The sequence below is a fragment of the Tachysurus fulvidraco genome, chromosome 21 (assembly GCF_022655615.1).
Source record: "Tachysurus fulvidraco isolate hzauxx_2018 chromosome 21, HZAU_PFXX_2.0, whole genome shotgun sequence".
NCBI lineage: Eukaryota > Metazoa > Chordata > Actinopteri > Siluriformes > Bagridae > Tachysurus > Tachysurus fulvidraco.
The window spans coordinates 22,879,319-22,894,318 of NC_062538.1; the positions used below are offsets into that span (position 1 = coordinate 22,879,319).

General features: G+C 44.0%; 2 protein-coding genes across 5 annotated transcripts in view; one reads left to right on the forward strand and one right to left on the reverse strand.

Moving 5' to 3' along the window:
• The window catches only part of larp1 (La ribonucleoprotein 1, translational regulator), a 14,594-nt gene extending 4,224 nt beyond the window's left edge, over nt 1-10,370 (reverse strand). For 2 of the 4 annotated variants that reach the window (XM_047805755.1, XM_047805756.1), the window contains exons 1-13: nt 9,891-10,370; nt 4,306-4,367; nt 4,059-4,124; nt 3,817-3,967; nt 3,512-3,646; nt 3,243-3,395; nt 2,945-3,104; nt 1,898-2,042; nt 1,632-1,809; nt 1,397-1,554; nt 867-1,220; nt 276-399; nt 1-141 (exon numbers count right to left, since the gene is read on the reverse strand). The exon at nt 1-141 is cut by the window's left edge and continues 65 nt beyond it. In XM_047805755.1, the coding sequence (XP_047661711.1) occupies nt 1-141; nt 276-399; nt 867-1,220; nt 1,397-1,554; nt 1,632-1,809; nt 1,898-2,042; nt 2,945-3,104; nt 3,243-3,395; nt 3,512-3,646; nt 3,817-3,967; nt 4,059-4,124; nt 4,306-4,367; nt 9,891-10,092 (2,029 nt within the window). In that variant the 5' untranslated portion in view covers nt 10,093-10,370. The remainder of the gene's footprint in view (nt 142-275; nt 400-866; nt 1,221-1,396; nt 1,555-1,631; nt 1,810-1,897; nt 2,043-2,944; nt 3,105-3,242; nt 3,396-3,511; nt 3,647-3,816; nt 3,968-4,058; nt 4,125-4,305; nt 4,368-9,890) is intronic. The other 2 variants (XM_027168837.2, XM_027168836.2) reach the window with 2 other exon arrangements.
• Nucleotides 10,371-11,464: 1,094 nt separating this feature from the next.
• The window catches only part of zgc:56585 (uncharacterized protein LOC393297 homolog), a 7,559-nt gene continuing 4,023 nt past the window's right edge, over nt 11,465-15,000 (forward strand). Inside the window, exons 1-2 of the mRNA XM_027168840.2 lie at nt 11,465-11,547; nt 13,655-13,720. The gene's annotated coding sequence lies outside the window, so the exon portion shown is untranslated. The remainder of the gene's footprint in view (nt 11,548-13,654; nt 13,721-15,000) is intronic.

Here is a 15,000-nt window from a genome sequence, read left to right on the forward strand (position 1 = left end):
TGCAGCGGGGCGTACGGGGTGTGTGAGGTGTGTGTGGTGCTCTGTATCCCGGAGAGTCGGGCACAGCGGTGGGCAGAGAGCGCGCAATCATGGAGCGTTCCGGAGCGCCGAAGAGTTTATTCGCCAGATCATCTGTAGGAACTATAAACGATACACAGATGGGTCAGTGACACACACACACACACACACACACACACACACACACACACACACACACACACACACACACAGCGCTTGGTTACACAACAGCAGAAGATAACAACAAAGTGACTCACTGTGTTGTGGCCGGGGTGGGCAGGGGGGCACTTCCTGGTTGGGGTCGATGGGGGGTTCGGGGGTCAAACAGTCAAATTGCTCACGGCTGATTAGGTGAACCTTCTTAAAGTTCTCCACCTCCTGCTGCACATACACACAAGCATATAATAAGAACACTGTATACAGTAACTACACACACACACACACACACAGGAGCAGGTCTAAAACCCATAGCCCTTACATATAAAATCTCACCCCGTGTGTGTGCATGTCCATTTCCCCCTCTAAACTCTAAGACTAAACTCTGCCCCCAACAGGGGGGTAAATCTTTATAACACACACGAACAATGAACAGCTGCACAAAGAGATCCAGCCACATCCAGAACAGCAACACTAAAGGCTCCAGAGTGTAAATGTGCACACGTGTACATTCTGCTGTAACTGTGTTGGTCTGGATGGTGTTCCAGCACTCACACTGAACCCGTGGTGTTCAGCTTGTTCTAAAACAGCTCTGTACTCTGGAGTGTTCATGCTGCTTTACAGAGAGATGTTCTACAGCACTGAGGTCATGTTTAGGAGGTTGATGTTCAGCTCATACTGATGATGATTACCTTGATGGTGGCGTACTCTGGCTCATACGTGTCTTGCCATAAGTCCTGTTCGTAGTAGAACAGGCCATCATTAATGACCTTAACAAGCTCATTAGTGAGTTTGGAGCGGGAGACGTGGTTGCCCGTCCGGTCGCCCCCGGGGTGTTTACGCAGGTACGGCGGCGTCTGAGTCACAATCAGAATCTTGTTGACATCCTGGTCATCAATTTCTCCATCTGACTCGTCGTCTGTCCACTCGGTGAAGGTGTTACGCCGGCCATCCATCGCCTCCATCTCCTCATCAAACAAGAAGTCCAATTCCTCCGGTTCATCCTGATCCCCTGTAGAAAGGGCACTCCGATGGTCCTCCAGCTTCTGGCAAAACAAAAAAAGGGTCAAAATGGCCTTGCGAGGGCGCTATAGGCTGTATAGTGTGTTTTTGGTCTAAATATTATGTTCTGTTCCCAGGTTTTATATTTTTAAACCATATGATAAAACATCCGGCATCTTATATTCTATATTAAAGAGCACCGTGTAGTGCACAAACACACCTTCGGTCTGGCCGGAGAGGGGCGTGGCCTTTTCTTCACTTCGATCCAACACTCTGAGTCGAGGTCAGGGAGACTTGCTGATAAACCCTTGGGCATGGTCTTCAGGTTACACACCTCGTCCAGCTTCTGCTCAGCTGTAGACGGCACACGAGGAGAACCTGCACACACAGCGACACACACATTGTCAGCTATTACACACAGTGAGTGAAGCGTGAGGGTCGTGTTCAGGCCGTACCTGTGTGAGGGGTGTCGGCCGTGTGTCGGGGGACAAACTCAGGACAGTGTATGAGCTGGGCGAAGTCTGTGTGCACGTGTTCAAGAAGAGTTAAACCAGGAAGAGGCCATTTCTCTGGTTCCTCTCTACATCGGATCTTCATATCAATAATCTCCACCACCTTACTGTCCTTTAGAGCCTGAAATTAAACACAAACATGCTCTCTTGCTTGTATTCTTGTCTGAGATGAAGGTGAACATGACTGATGAAGGTGATGAAGGTGTTACCTCTGTGATGAGGTGGACGTCAGTGGTCAGAGCTTGAACACGGTGGAAGCTCGCAATCAGAGCTACAGGCAGGAAGCCTTTGTCATCCATTTTTCTCCGGAGAAAAAAGTCTCGCTCCAGATTCTCCATGCTGAAGTAGTACTCACTGTGTCCCCACACACACACACACACACGTTAAAATATCCACATATCACAGTGTGTATACAGATGAGCGGTTCACAGTTATATCTTCGGACACTGAGGGTAATCTGCAAGTCGCTAATAAAAACAATGAGATTTTGATTAATTTCAGGTGGGTCGCAGAAGGATGACGTCATTAATGATGTAATAATGATAATGACATTAACTACAGAATTTTTTACTAAAGAATACAGAATTAACTACTTTCTTTCTGGAAGAAACCAGATCAACTCCCACGGCTGCAGCGGCTTGTCAGAACCCGGTGCATACGAGTGAACGCTGGTTTAGTGCAGCGCCGTGTTTTAGACACAGCAGTGGGGGTGAAGGGGGGCAGATTTATGTGAAGCAGCAGATTGGGGTGATGTTTGAGCTGATTGGTTCATCTCTAGTGTGCCCCGTGTTGTTGGGCGTGCCCCGTGTTGTTGGGCGTGCCCCGTGTTGTTGGGCGTGCCCCGTGTTGTTGGGCGTGCCCCGTGTTGTTGGGCGTGCCCCGTGTTGTTGGGCGTGCCCCGTGTTGTTGGGCGTGCCCCGTGTTGTTGGGCGTGCCCCGTGTTGTTGGGCGTGCCCCGTGTTGTTGGGCGTGCCCCGTGTTGTTGGGCGTGCCCCGTGTTGTTGGGCGTGCCCCGTGTTGTTGGGCGTGCCCCGTGTTGTTGGGCGTGCCCCGTGTTGTTGGGCGTGCCCCGTGTTGTTGGGCGTGCCCCGTGTTGTTGGGCGTGCCCCGTGTTGTTGGGCGTGCCCCGTGTTGTTGGGCGTGCCCGGCGTTGTTGGGCGTGCCCGGCGTTGTTGGGCGTGCCCGGCGTTGTTGGGCGTGCCCGGCGTTGTTGGGCGTGCCCGGCGTTGTTGGGCGTGCCCCGTGTTGTTACTCACATCTGTCTCTTGATGTACTCCTTGAGCAGGTCCTGGTCCACACCGTACATCTCAGTGCTACTCATGCTGTCATAATAATAGGTGACCGACTGTGTGTACTTGGGGTCATACACACCGTCTTTGCCCTCATACTTGTAGCTGTACTGATGGTCATAGTGACCTACAGGGGAACAAACACACATTCACCTTATATCACAGCCACAATTCACTCATTACTGTTCAACACTTTATATAACTCTGTAGCTCACATCGAGTGTGTGTGTGTGTGTGTGTTCTAAAATATCCAACAACCACAAACCTCGTCCTCCCCGTCCTCGTCCCCTTCCTCGTCCCCGTCCTCTTCCTCGTCCTCTGAACCCTCCTCTAAACGGTGCTCCCTCACTCTTCACACTTGAAACCTCGTCATGATCGTCTCTGAACTGATCACGCTCGTACTTCCCACTGTGCCAGTCTACACACACACACACACACACACACACACACACAGAGCAGTATTGGACTTAGTGTTACTGAACACAACGTCATTAGAACCAGCACAAAACACAACACATGTACATGAGGTCTTACCTCTGAGGTCATTCCTGTTGTTGGGGTGCATTCTGGGAGTTTCACCTTGTCGTGCGTTGTTCCTGGAGGCCGAGCGCTCTCGTGGTCCCTCAGACTTCACCTCAATCATCAGAGGAACCCACTTATGTTTATTTCCTGTTTATAGTGAAAGTAATGACAACAATGTCAGGTGTCAAAAACACTTATAATGTACAAACACACACAGACAGACACACACACAGACAGACAGACAGACACACACACAGACAGACAGACACAGACAGACAGACACAGACAGACAGACACACACACAGACACACACACACCTTTCCTCCTGTGAGCGCTGTTCTTGTGCGCATCTTCCTCTCTGTTCTTCTCCTCTCCTGAATCATCTGATTTGGTCTTCTGGTTCTCTTTAGTCTCCTCACTGTCCCTCTTCTCTTTCGACTCCCTTTTCACTGCTGCTTTCTTACAGCCCTAAACACAAACACACACCAGTGTAGAACACTTTGTATAAAGGACACACAGTGTACACTATACATGTTCCTCACTGCCTTTATAGACTGACCTGCACTTCCTTGGTGGCAATTTCTCCGGGTGTCGGCCAGTTGGTTGCATCTCCAAAATCTCCAACCTTACACACACACACTTACTTTAATACACACAACTTACACAGGCTCAATATACACAGTAACATTTACCAACTTCCATGGGCTGAATGATGGTATCTCTAGCTTGGACATAATTACACAAGACTTCTGCCAACACAGTGTTGAGTGTGTGTGTGTGTGTGTGTGTGTGTGTGCGCGCGCTACCTTTCCTCCTCTCCTGGTTCGAGGGTTTCCTGCTCTCACAACTTTCGCTGGTCCAGTTTGTTCTGAAAAAACAAACATGATAAAAGTTTAAAACCCTTTATTAATACACACCGTGTCACAGTGACGACTTCACACAGCTGAGGTTAATGAAGAATTTCTTTACACACTTACTCAATAAGCACTAAGTCGTTTAGTCGCCATAAAACTGCCATTTGTTATCTAATTTCTCATGTCATGTGACTGCAGACTAATATTTGTATTTAAATATCTGTAAGAGTTAATAAACACTTGACCGAAGACAATAATGATTATATAACAATAACCCTAGGGGTCGAGTGTGACATCACAGTATTACTCCATTACAGCTAGTCTGAGGCTCAATGTTGTACAGAAGTGTGTGTGTGTGTTTGTGTGTGTGTGTGTACAAGCACATTATAATTACTAAACGTGGTGCAGATGGAAGGTCTATTTTGTAACCAATGTGTATCTGAAATCTATATAAATATAAGCCGTGATGTAAACAATCGAAAAGAAAAAAAAAAAGTCAGACTTTTGACCTCAACTCTGTTTATCAATTACAGAATCTACTGTTCATTTGCTGAAAATGTCTCTGATCATAATCACTGCTGAAGAGATATTTTATCTTCTACACATCTAACTTAAACCACAACATGGTACAACTCAAAGCTGCGACGTGTTGGGGGGGAGCCGCGACGTGTCGGGGGGGAGGGTTCGGGTTGGGGGGAGCCGCGACGTGTCGGGGGAGCTCTCTGGAGTTTCATTAACAGAGGTGTTCCTCAGGGTTCAGTAATCTCACCTCCACACTGGTCACTAATGAGGGTTAAAGTGACCACCTATTTATAAGATCAATTCAGATCACAATGTATTAATTTACTCTCTCTACATACACCACCTACACAGGGTCTAGCAATGCAACACACACACACACACACACACACACATCAGTGAACACCAGATCTGCCCAGCCCATACACACACACAGAGATAAAGAGAACTGGGTGGATGATTCAACTGATCTCTCCCTCTTTCTCTCCACACACACACACACACACTCTTCAGGAGGCTGGTGGATGATCAGCTGTACATGTGTGAAGGCAGACAGGCATCAGGTCATCATACAGGTGAAACTACGAGGTCTTTGTACACAGACTTGTTCACAGTCACTACAGACTTTATTTACATGTAGCCCACTGGTCCCCAACCTTTTTTTCGCTGCGGACCGGTCAATATTTAATCATTTTACCGCGGCCCACTGGGGGTGGGGGTGGGTGGCTATACAATTAAATTCAGGAGTGAATGAATAAAAATGAATAAATTTACTTTAATTGTATTTAAACTTGCCTTTTTAACTCACTACAACACTAAACCAATGAGAACCCTGAGCTTGTTTCTTTACAACGAGACGGTTCCATCTGGGGTAACAGGAGACAATGACACCCGAAGTGTGTCGCTTATGTCCAGTTTATTCCGTTGCCGTCACTGCAGAAATCCCCGCTTCACACAGATAGCATGTCGGACATGACGATAGTGATGTAAGTGCTGTGGTGACAATCTCAGGGTATTCCGCCATGACTTTAATCCAGAACACCGGCAGAGTTTCTAACTTTCTAACGACGTCTGTTTCGGCTCATTGTTGCTAATTTGTGGGTTAAATTTGAGCAAACACAATATACACGTACACCAAGCACTGTTAAACATGACAAAGTACCGGTGAACAGAGAGAAGAGCGATACACTCCTTCTCTCTCCACCAAAGCTACAACACCACTGCCGCTCGCAGCCGCTCAGCTCCAGACGTCACCTAAACCCGGCCCCATATCATGATATTTTGCGCATGCGCGGTATCGGTGCGGCTTTAGGTGACGTCTCTCAGCTCCCGGTTAACCTCTCGTCCATGGAAAGTCACACAAACCCGAGAGAAATACACCACAGTAAATAACATGGGAATAATTAATGCTAATGTTAACATTACAATGGTAACATTTGGTCCATGTCCTGGGGGTTGGGGATCACTGCTGTAGTTTATTTAAAACATTTACATCTAAAAATAAATAAATCAGCATTATGGTGTGTATCTGCAGCACAGCCGAGCTCTTCTGCCACAGAGCTTCGTCACAGCCCCTGGACATACCAACCCTAACCCTAACCCCAACCCAGTTCACCCTAATAACATGTTATAACAGTGTGGAGCAGCGTAATAACAACGTACTGTTTCTGACTGAAAAGCTCTGCAGCTTTAAATCACAACCCAGATTACGACCCAAGACTTAGATCTGATGTAGAAGAACAAGATCACGGAGCTTCAGCTCTACCTCTGACACAATGCAGATAAACCTCTTGGCCATGTTGGTGTTTTCTGCAGTTCTCCTTCATGACAGCTTGACAATCTGCTCTTAAGGTTATTCTCAAGAAGCTCCTTTAACCATGTGAGACTCCTGCACTCGTCTGTGGATGCGTCCGTGTCCAGCGACGATGACAACCTGAGACCGTGGGTTCGTTTCTTTAGTATGTTTAGACTCATGAGCACACGACATACACACAGTTTAGTGTGTGTGTGTGTGTGTGTGTGTACAGTCATGGCCAAAAGTTGACAGTGATATAAATTGTGTGTTTTGAATGTTTGATATTTTTCACATTTCTACTCTATACCATAAAACCGTAAATCATTCCATAAGTTTTAAAAGGTTTTTCTTGGTAAAAACATTATATTTAGGGAATATATGCAGGCCATATTTATAGAGCTGACCGTTGTTCTTTAGAACACTTACAATTCACTCTGGAAGGCTGGATATTCGCTCCTAATGGCCATCCATTCGTGCCTTATGCTCAGAGTGAACACAATCTGTGGGCTTCTGCTTGTCCACTCGACTTTTTTGAGGCTTGCCCACAGGTTCTCTGGGATCGAGATCCGTTTTGATACCATTCTTTATTTATGGCAGTGTTTCAGGAACAATGAGAGTTATCCCACAGTCTTGGTTAAAACAGCTCCACACATGGACGGTCTCAGGACGCTTCACCGTTGGCACGATACAGGACTGTAACGTTCACCTTTTCTGCACCAGTCTTCTGGTGTCCAGTCCTTGTCCTTCCTGCAGAATGTCAGTCTGTTCTTCATGTTTTTCTGGTACAGAAGTGGCTTCTTTCTTGACACCGGATCGTTGTCCGAAAGTCTTGGTGTCACTGTGTGTGAAGATGCACTCCCACGATTCCACAGCTGACTCTCAGGAGAAGATCCGGTCACTTGTTGGACACGCTGCGATGTCCTGACGCCTTCTTCACTGCAGTCGAACCCCTGTTTGAAGTTTTTGATGCTAACAATGACGTCTTTCTCTGGAGGTAACCATTGCTTACATGAACACGATGACTGGAAGCACTTCTCTCATCTGACAAGTTGCTTAATGACACTTCAAATGTGCTGATATGATCAGAGAAATGATGTTAGCTGATCATTTTATGACACTTTATTTGGGGAAAACTTCATTTTTTTTGGCCAATAAAGTTTTTTGTAATTATTTACGATGCATCTGATCGCTGCACAATAATGTAGAAACAATGTGAACGCAGCAAGATTTGCTAAACAAAATTTCTGTCACTGCAGAAGCTTTTGGCCTGGACGCCGTAATCAATAACACACAACAGGGTGATGAATATTGTCCTCCACCTTCACATCACCGAGTGTCTTATTTCACTCACAACACTGAGCAACAAAGTCAATATTATTTATTAAAGAACAAGGTCAAATTTTTGTCCATTTAATGATCAGTAAAAGTTTGTTCCTGTTGTCTCTCACATTATAACTGCTATAAACGGTGTTTCCTCCCCAGACTCTCACTCTTCTCTCTTCACAGTTTGGTTAAGACCAAAAACTACAAGTGTGTATTCGTGTTCCTGAGAAACACACAGAAGTGTAAACTCGTCTGTCCTGAAGATGTGGAGAACTTTACAGCTTCACCTCTGACTGAGACACAGAGCTCACACTGGAGACTCCTTCATACACACACACACACACTGGAGACTCCTTTATACACACACACACTGGAGACTCCTTCATACACATCATACACACACACACGCTGGAGTCTCCTTCATACACATCACACACACACACACACACACACACACACACACTGGAGACTCCTTCCGTATGTGACAAACATCTCACTTATCACCGATTACACACACTTTATAAATCCATTTCTGCCTCTGAACACATCACTGTGAATGAGCTGTTACTATAGAAACATAAGTGTATTAATATAAAGATGTGATGTACAGCTACACTGGTGTCAGAGCTGAACACTGTAGAGAATCAACACCTTCTGATGATTCAGCAGTAGTGCGCTGAACATCACCAGTAGTAACAGCACAAATATTCCAGATTACTGAGCAAACTATTAATCTGTGTGTGTTTGGCAGATGTTTAACTGAGCAAAGATCAGCACAGAGAATACACACACACGTGTTAAAGTGTCATCATCCCTAATTGTGAGTATTTTTGCTCGGTCTCGTGTCTGAAACAAGTTCAGTGTGTGTGTTGTACATATACAAACGTTTTGGTCATTTCCACCGTTAACACACACACACACACACACACACACACACACACACACACACACACCACTGTGAACCCGCTCATCATAACGGATATAAAAGCTACAGGCCAATCAGTTAGTACTAGGTTTGGCTTTTAAACTGTTCTTACCAAGATGTACCAAACCCAATATAAAACTAAACAGACATATGGGGAAATTAACACTGCTGCGAAAGATGGCGACTTTGCTGAATAACCCTGGTCTCAAACCAGCCGTGGAGAGAAACACGTGGAGTTCATCCGGGTACTTGTGCAAGGCTAATAACCCTGAACATCCTCAAGGCTTCAACTAAATAGGAAAAATGACTGTGCTCGTGAAAGCACACAATAAGTAAAGCATGGGGAAATAAAATACATTTAAACATCATGTGTGTAGTTTAGCCGAATTAGCATGTGGTAGTTTAGCATGTGTTAGCCTGTGGGTTGTATAGCATGTGTTAGCATAAGGGTAGTTTAGCATGTGTTAGCATGTGTGTCGGCCCGTCCGCCATTGTTAACACACAGCACGAGAAAAGCCTGAATTAGCAGTTAGCACCCATTAGCATTACCCAGTTAGCCAGCACGCTAGACAACGTGATATTAATGGGGTTTAAAAATCCGAACGAAAAGTAAAATATAAAACAAGCTCAAATTCGACTTTAATGGTAAGAACGTGACGCTTCCCACAAAGAGGCGTGTAGTGTGTAGTGTGTGTGGCGTTAAAACGACCATTAATACACGTACCACAGGGTTTCTCACACGCGCGCGCACACACACACACACACACACACACTAATTTAAACAGCAGGTTAACTAATGATGATCTGAATAAAATGCTAAAACGTGGACTGATAGACGTGCTAGCATTAGCGCATTAGCTGTGTGTTTAGCTGTTAGCTGCGTTAGCATGCTAGCGGAGATGTGACAGCTGCATGATAAACACTCCCTCATCCGTTTTTGTGTGTTAAACAGAGCCCAGTGTTGGTGCAGCTCACCGGGCGCCGTCTGTCCGTTCACAGTGACCGAGTTGGGCTTCTTGGTCCAGGGGTTGACTTTGGGCGGAGGCGCCTCTCTGAGCTCCTTCTTGTCCTCCACGGTGTCGTCCTCGGCCTGCTTGGAGCCGGGCTCCGGGGTGAGGTCCGGGGTGAGCGGGGTGCTGTTGGAGGTGTGCAGGAGCGTCTCCACCTGGGTGGCCATGTCTCCGTGTCTCAATCCCACAACTTCAACGTGCTCTTCAACTTAAACCACAAAAAGTGCCTGTTTTCTGCGTTTCTTCCTTCACTCCTGCTCCTCTCCGCTCCACTCGGCTTTACTCTGAGCCACACGATAGCGGACACTCAGTAAAACATGTAAAATTTGGTTAAAAAAAATAAATAAATCCCGCCGTGGTGAAGCTCTCGGCCTGATTCTGCCCTCAGCGAACAGCACCACGCGACAGCCGCCCGGGGGCGCGCACGCAGCAGCGACGGAGATGACGTGAACGCGCCCGTTACGTTACGTTACGTTACGTTCACCAAGCCACGCCACACACCGACCGCGCGATGACGTCAGCGCGCTCTTGCTGTGGCCATACATGGAGGCCTCAGACCTCTGAACTTCATCCATTAGCCTTTAAAGCAATGCGTTTGTTTAAACGAACCAAATGGGCACGGAGGATTTGTCCCCAAACTTGACCTCTCATTTGTTTTAAATGTTCTGTATATAACACTAACAAACAGATGGTCAGTGTAGTGAGGAGTGTTGTGTCAGTGGGCTGGGATACAGACACATAAACAGTCTGGTTTATACTTCACACATGATCTCCATCCAGATGAACGTTCCCTCTAACACCTCCAGTAAATCATCTACATTCCTACTGGGAGGGAAGATTCTGTAAGTTCTAATACCCCAAACAATCAGCTCTGGAGTACCACAGGGGTGTATTCTCTCACCCCTCCTGTACTCACTCTACACCAGTGCCTACACCACCACAGACACATCCACCTATATATTGTATAAACAATATACGTTTGCAGATGACACAACTGTAGTGATGATGTTACCTGTAGAACATTGTGTCTTTATAAACATATTCAGTTTAATGTTGCCGGGGCAGTCGAAGTAATTATCCTGCTACTAAATCGCTTCAGACTTTAGGGAAGAACAACAGTGTATTTATCTGTTTGTCAATAATAATATTTATATTAATGTTAATATTAAAAGGTTCTTTCTCAGCTTCTTAGGGGCCAGTAGTGGCTCAAGCAGTTAAGCCTCTGGGTTGTTGATCAGTGGATTGGGGCACAAGCCCCAGAACTGCCAAGCTGCTGCAGTTGGGCCCTTGAGTAAGGCCCTTAACTCACCTCCAAAGTTGGGATATGTGAAAAAAGAATTTCAATATGCTGTAATGTATATGCCACAAAACTAAAGAATTCTTCTAAATTTACAGTTGTGGAGAAAATTTAATGTTTCTGTCATAATGCTGTCACATTTAAATTTAAATTTCACATTTAAATTTAAATTTAAATATCTCACGTTGTTCTCCTTTAACACTCCCCCCCCACACCCCCCCCCACACACACACCGACAGACTCTCTCACACACACGCACAATGCACAAAAACTGGACTCAGCAGCTGGTCAGCAGAACCACACTTCACAGCTTTAAAACTGCACAGTAAGGTGTTTGTGTGTGTGTGTGTGTGTGTGTGTGTGTGTGTGTGTGTGTGTGTGTGTGTGCGTGTGCGTGTGCGTGTGTGTCTGTATGTGTGTGTGTCTGTGTGTGTTTGTGTGTGTGTGTGTGTGTGTGTGTGTGTGTGTGTGTGTGTGTGTGTGTGTGTGCAGCCTTGTACTTGTTTAAACCTCAGCACATACTGAGAACTAATTTCTAAACATGTAAAAAAAATGTAGAAATACAGCAAAAAAGCAGAAATACACAATTATTACACAATGAATGTTTTCATTATTATTACTAGTATAAATATAATAAAACAGATCATTGTGTTTATAAAATACACACTGTATAGTGGCAGTGATCTCCTTTATGCCACTCATTATACGGACGGCTCTGAATTCCCTCATAGTAAATTTACTGATATTTTATTAGAACTGAGCTACAGTCCTTATTAAATTACACAAAGATATAATTATTTTAAATAAATGAAAGAAATCACGATTTAATTGTCATCTATTGTCTCTTCTCGCTGCTAGGGGCGTTACCTGGTGTCAGGGGCGTTACCTGGTGCCAGGGGCGTGACCTGTTGCAAGGGCGTTACCTGGTGCCAGGGGCGTGACCTGTTGCAGGGGCCAGAGTGTGACATTTTTAGTGATGGGAAGTTCGGTTCTTTCGGTTCTTTCGGACAGTTCGATTTAATGAACCAGTTCAAAAATCCAGTTCACCAGTTCTTTTACGTCCTGACGTAATGACGTCATTCACAATGACGTAATGACGCAAATTCCATCATCCCGCTGCCGGCAGATATTAACACAATCAATTTAACACATTCGAAAAGTTCTTTGTAATCATAACTTTAGTTAAATACGTTTCTTACATTTAAGTTTTGCAACTAAAACACGCAGTAAAGGCATTTATGTGCAAACGTGGATGTTTTACTTGCCTTAAAGATATAAAGTTAATAAACTAATCTTCATCAACTTACAAAAAGCGGCATATAAAAATACAGACTAAACTGCACAACAGTCAATAGTAAAATTAACTGACATATATTGAGTGACATATATTGATTTTTTTTATAAAAATGTTTAATAGCTTATGACTAGTTACTATGCATATCCCAATATGTATAATTTGCTCTGAGGATTCACGCATGCGCAGCATCAACAGTCTGTCGGACGCGTCCGAAACAGTTCTCAGTTCAGTGTACTGATGATTCGCTGTATCGGTTCAGTGTACTGATGATTCGCTGTATCGGTTCAGTAATTCACGCATGCGCAGTATCAACAGCTCGCGCTCACAGTTCTGTCAGCACAACAGTTCTCAGTTCAGTGTACAGGAGTTACATATAACTCCGGGATATTAGTTTATTTAGAGTCAGACAGACTGTCAGACGACCGAAAGTGTGTAACTTTAGTAACTTGTGGATCAGCGCTGACTCAAGACGCGAACTGTTTAGAACGAATCAGTCCGATTTGGTGAACCGGTTCATCCAGTTTACTAAAAAGAACCGGTTCAAAAGAACGATTCGTTCACGAACCGGCCATCACTAGACATTTTCACTTGACTAAACCAGCCAAGGATCCAAGTTCATGTTTATCATCTACACAAAACAAAGTGGTCCCTTTGTAAACCAGATCTGTCCCATTTAATAAGTGAGTTATACAGTTACACAGTCACACAGTTACACAGTCACACAGTTATACAGTTACACAGTCACACAGTTATACAGTTACACAGTCACACAGTCACACAGTTACATAGTTATACAGTTACACAGTCACACAGTTATACAGTTACACAGTCACACAGTTACACAGTCATACAGTTATTCTGGAATCTTTTGGAAAATGTAAAAAACAAAAAAGCTCAGAAAACGTGATATTTTAAAAGAATCCATTTTTTGTCCTTTCTTTTCTGGTAACCAATGTGACTGATACCTCTTGTTTGTATGACGTTGAACAAAATGTATATTTTGTGTTTGTCGTTTTTCATCATTAAAAATAAAAAAAGATCCAAGTCCATGTTTTTTTCGTTGTAACCGTTTCTGGTGACGGCCAATCAGATCTGATGGGTGTTTCTAAGCTCCTCCCACTTCTATGTGTTAAAGGTGTGTGAGGTAAATCTACACTTGACTTGAAACTTAAAGACAACAACGACATAAGCTGCTACAACGGTGAGTTTACATTTACATTAACATTATAACGTTATTAACATTAGCTTTACGTTAACATTATAACGTTATTAACATTAGCTTTATATGAATATTATGTAACCCCATCGTCCCACCAGGGGATGAGGAGAAACCTTAACATTACGTGTAACCACTACAGTGTGTTTCTTTGCAAATATGACAAGGTTTATTTTACAATATTTACAAGTAGCATCACAAAGAATGGCCCAAATGGTGTGTGTGTGTGTGTGTGTGTGTGTGTGTGTGTGTGTGTGTGTGTGTGTGTGTGTGTGTGTGTGTGTGTGAGAAACCCTGTGGTACGTGTATTAATGGTCGTTTTAACGCCACACACACTACACACTACACACTACACACTACACACTACACACTACACGCCTCTTTGTGGGCAGCGTCACGTTCTTACCATTAAAGTCGAATTTGAGCTTGCTTTATATTTTACATTTACTTTTCGTTCGGATTTTTAAACCCCATTTAAACCCCAAAAATGGCAGAATGAACAAACAAACAAACAAAGAAAGAAAAAGAAGTCTCTTTCACATTACAGACAACAGGGTTCCTATATAATAAGTTGCTGCTCTGCAAATAAGTGCACATTACAAATCAAACCAAAACCACTGTCTGTAAATCATAACCTGAACAGAAGGTATCATATGTATCACACTTGTATAAAAACCACACCATATTTACCCTTACTCAGTTACATGTACATATTACTACACCTTCTGTATAACCTCATGCCCTTCGTTATTACACTGCCACTTGTAAATAAGCCGTCTATGCACCTCTGGTTAGATGCTAACTGCATGTCATTGGCTCTGACACTTTACAATTCAGTTCTAGGCTGCTGTACTGTTCATTAATCAGTCGGTCTTTTCATCTGCTATTACACAGCCTTGAAAAACACCAAACAGCTTTTCTTAGCCCATGGTACACAGAGAGGAAGTCACCAAGTTTGACTTCCCTTTTTTTTTTTTTTTTTAAAGATTTTTATTTTTCACATACACCATTATATAGAGCATAAATAACCAGCAGTGACCTGGGAGTCAGGTCCGTGCCATGGACAGTGCAATTATTAAAGAACACAACACAGATGGGTAGTTGACGTGACATGGCTTTTTCACTGTCACAGAAGATAAAACATAATTTATTTCACATTTTCATAATTTAGAATACTGTAAATGGTTAAACATTTTCTTGTTTTATATGAATTTGTTGTTTTAATACCCAAGTTATTGTTAGTTTTTTTAGAACTTTGAGCCAAA